Genomic DNA, 8137 nt, shown 5'->3' on the forward strand with positions numbered 1-8137 from the left:
CTTCTCTCGGTTTGTCAACGCAAACAAGAACAATCACTAGAACAGGAACGGAACGGAATGTTGATTTCTACAACCAGGGCGTGGCACCAGCAGTCTCTTTTATCAGCAGAAGGGGATCTTGATCAGCCTCAGCTGTTCGCAATCACCTCCTGTAGTTACTCCTTTGTTCTTTCTGTCGAAGGGGTGCATCCTGCAACAACTCCCAAGTGTTTCCCTAAACACTCCCTCTGATCCAATGCTCTGTCGCCACCTGATGGCCAACGGCTCCTGCCACAACACCTATCTAACTAACTTCTCTCTCTCTCTCTCTCTCTCTCTCTCTCTCTCTCTCTCTCTCTCTCTCTCTCTCTCCTACCTACCTACCTACCTACCTACCTACCTACCTACCTACCTACCTACCTAGGGCGGCGTACAAATTTATTAAATTGCTAATTGCTAATTAACTACCTACTGCATTTTTCTCTCTTTCTCTCCCTCCTATCCCTCTATCTACCTACCTACTTTTTTTAAAATTTGCCTGTTCAAAACCTTGGTGCATCTTATACTACGAAAAATACAGGTATATACAAAACACCATAAATGTTACCTTGCTTCCCTGAAACCCTTCAAAAACAATAAGTATGTACAGTCCTAGGTATAAGAAGGGAAACCAATAGATGGAGCCCACTTTTTTAATTAAACTGATGTTAAAATACATTTAGCCTGTTCATATGTTCAGCAATATCTGGTAGCAGAGCCCATTTTTTATTTGTTCCACAGTATTACTTACTGTAATTGTAGAACAATATATAGGTTACTTTCTCTGCAAACAAAACTAAGAAGGTGTGAGCTGCAGCACAACATCCTTTGTCAAACCAATGCAGAAATCTTTAGCTTAAATATTTATCTAAGTAGAATCTAATGTTGGTAATTATTTTCATATAAAGTTTTTATGTAATGGGGGAAAGGGAATGACTTGTTGTTTTCTTCGACATGGATTATTCTTTTAGCAGTCAGAAAAGAAAAGTGCTGTCTCCTTTGTACTTTTGATTTGCTTTTCAGAACATGAACAGCTACATTGGCTCCAAACGCCATCCCATAGTAATCTCTGATGCTCATGGCTTGAAGAAATTTTGGGAAGAAATAATTGAAACATACACCAAGCAAAAAGAAGATGAAGATTCTAGGTTGCACCAAAGTGCATTAAATAAGTGAGTGATTTTATCTGCATTAAATTTAATCTGCTTAGCAAAGATGCATCACAGGTTTCAAACTTGATACATCTAATATTTTGATCAGTCTTTGTTCAACTGAGCAACTCACTTCAGAAACAGAATTCACTGGCCAAGAAAGGCAAAATTTCATTCCAGAAAGACCTGGACAAATATATATTTGGGATGCTTTACATAAATGATATGCTAGTCCAAAGGTTGACAAGAGAATTGCTAATATACTGTCTTTTTCCAAAGCAATCACTGCTTGATTCATTTATCCGCACTGATGTACCTTTACCTATTTCTGCAAGCCACCCTTTATTCTATGACCTTTAGGTCATCTGGAAGCTGACAACATTAAAATAATATCCGATTATAAACGTATACCTCTATTTCATGAAAGAAATCTGCAGTTTATCGAAACAAGCTTAGACAAATAAAATCATATAAATGACATTCAATATTAATGTATTTGCAGGCCTCTCCACAAGTCCCTTCCAAGCAGATTTGTTGCCACTGGTCAAGAATTACTTTTATTTCACAGAGCCAATGACTTGAGACACAGAATAGAAATGCCAAGTATATTGCCAATCCACTGTATCACTAAAAGGTAATACAGACTACCGATAGTCATCAATTTACAACAGTTCATTTAGTGACCATTCAAAGTTACAACGGCAGTGAAAAAAGTGACATGACCATTTTTCACGCTTACGCCCATTGCAGCATCCCCATGGTCATGTGATCAAAATTCAGAGGCTTGGCAACTGCCTCATATTTATGTTGGTTGCAGTGTCCTGGGCAGGGGTGGGTTCAGATTCTTTTACTGCCGGTTCGCACAGGGATGCGCTTTGTGTGTGCACTTTGCCCATGTGCACGCTTGATGCGTACTACACACATATGTGCAGTAGGTAAAAAATTGCTTCTGAGCATAAGCAAAAAACAAGGTGGCGGCGCCTATGGCACTGCCGACAGAACTGGTTCGGATGTGTGGGTGGCTGAGTTACTACCTATTTGGCCAAACCGGTCCGAACCGGTAGGAACCCACCTCTGGTCCTGGGGCCTTGTGGATGCTTTTTGCAAACTTCTGATAAGCAAAGTCAATGGGGAAGCCAGATCCACTTAACAATTGGGTTACTTATTTAACAACTGCAGTGATTCAGTTACTAAATGTGACAAGAAAGGTTGTAAAATGGGGCAAAATTCATTTAATAAATGTTTCACTTAACAAGAGAAATTTTGGGCTCAATTGTGGTCGTAAGTCAACTGCCTGTATATTGAGAGTAAGGTCTACTACGTTAAATGGAGCCAACTTCCAAAGGGATATGCATAGGTTTACTCTTCACTACTGTAATGTAATTATGCAAACCTCAGGTCTGAAACACACAGGGCAGTTCCACGGCACTGCTTTTCTACTACTCTGGTAATTGTTCCACATCTGATTGACCTCATCCTGCTGTCTGCGTTTAGGAAGTAAGCTTATTTTGGACTCTGCTATTTATTACAAACAGCAGCAAGGCTGCTATTTTCCTTGGAATATAACACTAAGACATGGTAGAACTCATGTGCAAATTGTTTTGCTGTTGGCAGGAACTCTTGGCTCACTTCAGCTCCTAGTTCCTGGAATCAATCCAAGCATCATCCTCTCTCCTTTCTCCCCAGAGAGTCTCTGTGCTATTCCTGGAGCTGTTCTCTTCTTGTATATTTAAAACCCATCTCCATTCTCCTCCAATCCAGCCACAACTACAACACATAACTAGGGTCCTAACTATAGGAAAATGTCTGGTTACAAAATTGCTAACACACTGGCATTTCATTTTCATAAATCAACTTCCAAGGCAACTTGGAAGTCACTTGAAGATCCCATGCATTATTTTAATACTCTATTTCCTCCTCTGTACTTTGTTTGCCTTTCACATTTTTTCAGCAAAAAAATATATGCATATGAATATTAAAAAATAGAGATGGGGAGAGGGTATTCACAGAAGAAGGGAGACCTTTATTCATTCATTCAATTTATATGGCAGCCAAAGGCAATTATATTCCAAATGCAAAATAGAAAAACAGTGCATGTAATAGCAATTAAGTACAACTCAGTTAACCACAAACCAGCAACTTTACTGCCTTTAATTAAGAGTCTAACTGCCATGCCTGACAATACATCCAGGTCTTCAGACTTGGGAAAAGACAGCAGAGTTGGTGCTAATCTAATTTGAGGAGCAATAATGTTCCAAAGGGTAGTCAGTACAACAGCAAAAGGAAGTTTTCTGGGTTCAGAAAGATAACACTTCTTAATCAACAGGACCCTCAGAGATTGTGAGATTGAATGGGAAAGGTGCTAATTCTTATTAGCTGCTTCTCTGCTGAAAGTTTTATTCTCAGTTTCTTTTAATAGCCACTGCCAAACATGTCTTCCCCATTTTTTACAACCATTTTTTTTCCACCTGAGGAAAATAGTTTGCTTCCTTCCACCCACAAAGGAGAGCATTTTGCTGAACTTCTCCTATGATCTCTTCCAGTTTCCTTGGCTGTATGGTGACTAAGAAATGTGTGAGAATGTTTGTCTTTTATTCAACCCTCCCTTGGTTTCTCTGTTTCAATTAAATCCAAAGGGGAAAAAAATATTGTGAACAAATTCCTCATCCTGAGCTTTTTCAAAACATCGCAGATGGAGACTGCAGCCAAGAAATTAAAATGTACTTGCTCCTGGGGAGAAAAGCTATGGCCAATCTAGACAGCATACTAAAAAAGCAGAGGCATCGCCTTGCCAACAAAAGTGTGTATAGTCAAGGCTATGGTTTTCCCAGTTGCAATGTATGACTGTGAAAGTTGGACCATAAGAAAGACTGAATGCCAAAGAATTGAGGCCTTTGAACTATGGTGCTGGGGAAGACTCCTGCAAGTCCCTTGGACTGCAAGGCGATCAAACCGGTCAGTCCTAGAGGAGATCAACCCTGACTGCTCTTTAGAAGGCCAGATTCTGAAGATGAAACTCAAATACTTTGGCCACCTAATGAGAAGGAAGGGCTCACTGGAGAAGAGCCTAATGCTGAGAAAGATTGAGGGCAAAAGAAGGGGACGACAGAGAATGAGGTGGCTGGATGGAGTCACTGAAGCAGTAGGCATGAGATTAAATGGACTCCAGAGGATAGTAGAGGACAGGAAGGCCTGGAGGAACATTGTCCATGGGGTCATGATCGGTCGGTCATGACTTTGCAACTAACAACAACAACAATGGGCAGTTAAGGGAACTTCTAGAGGTGGGAAGAAGTATAAAATTGAAAAAAACAGCCATATCTGCTATTTCACAATAAAGTAATCTTATAATCATTTTCAGAATATAACTGAAAACAGGTTACTATGACATGAAAAAACAGAAGCCTCTTTTACAGAGTAAGAAAACTGTTGGAAATTAGAAGCCAGATTATTAACGTTTATGGACCTCCGGGCTTATAAAATAAAGTAAACATGAAACTTGAATGTTATAAGGTTCAAGAAAGAATTTGCTAGTCACACTAGAAACTAAGAATAAATGAAGCCATCATTTCTATGTTTTTTTAAAAAAAATTACATTCCCATCCAAAATTGCAGTAGCAGCTAAATAATGGTTGTCAGTTTCCTACATCAAGTTTTGGCAAGTTCTTAAAAGTTTACTTTGAATTGAGGAGATGAGACTCTGCCTTCTCTTCCCTTTTGTCCAAGGTTGATACTAATGAATAAGCAACCAACAGTCTAAATGAAAGTATATCTCTTAGTGTCTCCTGGGATTGTATAAATAATATTTGCAAGAGTGTGGTTTGAATTTAAAAACTGCTAACTGATTAGAATGGTATTTGAGAATACCACATTTGCTATTTGTAGATCAAAGGCCATACTATGTTTACTGAGATATTAAATGAATCAGAGAACAAATAGCTATACTGAGCAATTATTACATCCCTCTGCCAGAAGTTCATGCAGCATATTTAAGGGTTAGAAGCAGATTGGGGTCCGCGCAAAGAATCTCTGAAGATATTTGCATAAAGTTCATAAGAGTCTGAAGTGGGTTTAATGCGCTAACTGAACTCCCAGTTTCAATAAACTAGTATGTTCAGCCAAAGACACTGATGATCCCTCAACAGAACTTTATGTTCAAATCACAGAGACCTACTAAAACTTTGCAACAGGGACACACAACCTTTTCAGTCTGATAAGCATGATTGGAATTAAGAGAACATATCATGAATTCCCTCACAAAAAACCACCAAGGGGATCTTGTTCTTCACAAAATAGCTGTCATGTTGGGTATGGGCAATCATAAAACACTGATTTACCAGAAAGTGAAACAATGAGGCTGTTTTCTGTTATTCCCTATAATTTAACAGGATATTCTCTTCTACTTCTTTTTATGTTAGTGTTTTTCCTAAGCAACCAATCACACTTTCAAACAAATCACCAAACTGCAATCCGGGATGTGCAAAATTCACATCCCTCAAAATTCTGGGCTCAATTCAGTAGTTTCCAGAAGTAAATCCCCTGAATCAGAAGTGTTTTCAGCTGTTCCAGACAAGATGTTCTAGATAAAACAGACTTCTTTCAAAGCCAGACCATCTTGGGACCTCTTGTACCTGTTCCAATTTGGACGGTTTTCTTCAGCCTGGTCTAGAGGGAAACTGAACTTTCTATCTCCAAATCTGAGTTTTTGAACATCCTTAGCTATAAACCCATCTACCAATTTTGTTTCTAAAAATAGCTTTCGGCGCATGTGGAATCCATTTTCGTAAATGCATTTGATGTTAGATTCTTTGCTTTGAAACGTGTCAGTCCCCTGTTGCTGTTTTGGTTTGGGTTATTTGTTTTATTTGTTTTAATTAAAAGCAGATCTTGTTTTTAGCCAGGTAGAGTTTGGAGCCTGCTTAGTGACAAAGCAAGTGCTTATCATATTGCTTACCTCTTATGTTTCAGTAAGAGGGACAATGGCAACAGAGGCTTTAATATGCTTTCCTCTGAATATAATTTTACTTCAGTGTTTGCAAGGAGAATGGTTCCAAAGAGTTCCTGTGATGCCTTTATCCTAGGCCTAAAATATTGTTTATTTTATGTCCAGAGTTCGGTGGAAAACTGATCTGACGTGAACTAATTATCCTTACTCTTATATACCAATTAGTTTTAGCTATGGTTTCTTTTCTCATCACAAGTTCAAACATATAAATAGCAATAGCACTTAGACTTATATGCTGCTTCATAGTGCTTTTACAACCCTCTCTAAGCAGTTTACAATGTTAGCATATTGCCCCCCAAAATCTGGGTCCTCATTTTACCCACCTCGGAAGGATGGAAGGCTGAGTCAACCTTGAGCTGTTCAGAATCAAACTCCTGGAGTGAGCAGTGAGTAAATTTGTAGTACTGCATTCTAACCACTACACCACCATGGTAATGGGTAAGTGCTCATTACTATTGAAAAAATATTGGATACCTTGCCAAATGGCATGTTTTGCCACAACAATGCCAATCTATTCCTACAAACACTGAAAATCTCAGATGCACAGCCAGATTCCAGGGATTAGGTGCATAGATGTTCTGACCTCCCCATCCCGTCAGATGGAAATGCCTCCATCTGGATTGGTCCTCTCCTAACACATTGGGAAGCAGTGGCTGATGGACAATTTGAAAAATATGAGGGTTTACAATGAGGAACATTTTCCCTTTCACTAAGATATTTTTTATGCATACATTACATTAGTAGCCCAAGTCCATATATGGGAACCTGCCATATCAATACTTTGATCAAAATAATGCCTTCTTGCGTGACCCGTCAAAACCGCGGTTTTGTGGTGGAACCCCTTCTTGATTCAATGAATGTATTTAATTTATATTACTTTCTTTTTTGTTTTGTTCTGATGATGGTGTGCTATAGTTTGCTTCCCCAAATTTCCTTGATGTCATTTCCAATACATGTACTATATTATTTTTCCTATGAGATAGCCCTGAGCTGATACTTCATCCAGAGAATACCCAAAGGAGAAACAGCGTGTATCTCTAATGACAGCATTTTACCAGTTGTTTGACTCCTCTGGAATCTAGCAATGTCACCAAGCTTCATTCTGATGATGTTATACTATTAGTATCCTCTGTCTATCCCAACTCAGAAGGCCAGAGAGATACCTATGCTAAATTAACACATGACAAGTGCAATGGTGATGAAAGAAAAGGGATGCCAATAGCATTACACAAAAGAACTAAACTTCAAAAGCATTTAGCTAAAGATTCACAGTATGTTCTTTCTTCCCAGGCTCCGACATGAATGGACTCTAAGGCTGGAAAATCAAATTAAGATGCTTCAAAAGGACAGTGAAAATGGCAAAGTGCAGGATAAGGTGTCTCCAATTGAAAATTTTAGCCAAACTGCTGACCAGACTTGATTCTGATCCTTGATTATGAAAGAGAAATTCAAGTGACACCCGAGTTATAAATAAGCTATTAAAAGACACAACATGGGTACTTGTTGCAAACTTTTTATCAACCAACAGCAAAAAAAGGGAACCCCCCACTAATTCTTAGTTGAATATTGATCATTTATATGTATCATTAATTTCCACCTGCAGTCTTAGCTACATATATTTGACAGGTAATAGCACTATAGTCTTTAAATGGGGAAAACTGCTCTTTATTATTCCAATTATCAATGAATGTAGTGTAACTTTGGCTAATATAGTGTAGTTACTTGTGTATCTTGAAATGTTGTCCAATGCTTTGGAATTCTTGAAGCTGAAACGACGTTAGTTTTAGGAAAACAAACAGTTTTCTCACAGGGATGCATTAGAAGTAATAAAATTTCTCCCACAATTTATTTCCCCCAAAGTTGAATTCAATACTAGGTCTCAAATATACTGTATGTCACTGGAAAAAAAATGTGTTGAAAGATGTATCTGTTTTGCCCCACTGGAATTTAAAACACTGAAATG

At 38.4% G+C, this 8137-nt stretch overlaps 1 protein-coding gene across 1 annotated transcript; it reads left to right on the forward strand.

Annotated features, from left to right (window-relative positions):
- Nucleotides 1–1044: 1044 nt before the first annotated feature.
- Nucleotides 1045–7625, forward strand: LOC148045403 (protein FAM240B-like). Its single transcript, XM_087715109.1, has 2 exons — nucleotides 1045–1190; nucleotides 7465–7625. The coding sequence occupies exons 1-2, from the start codon at nucleotides 1045–1047 to the stop codon at nucleotides 7592–7594; spliced, it is 276 nt and encodes a 91-aa protein (XP_087571235.1). The 3' UTR covers nucleotides 7595–7625.
- Nucleotides 7626–8137: the final 512 nt, after the last annotated feature.

Source organism: Thamnophis sirtalis, unplaced genomic scaffold, assembly GCF_051295495.1.
Source record: "Thamnophis sirtalis isolate CommonGarterSnake01/CBP01778 unplaced genomic scaffold, rThaSir2_p1.2 scaffold_5, whole genome shotgun sequence".
NCBI classification, from domain to species: Eukaryota; Metazoa; Chordata; class Lepidosauria; order Squamata; family Natricidae; genus Thamnophis; species Thamnophis sirtalis.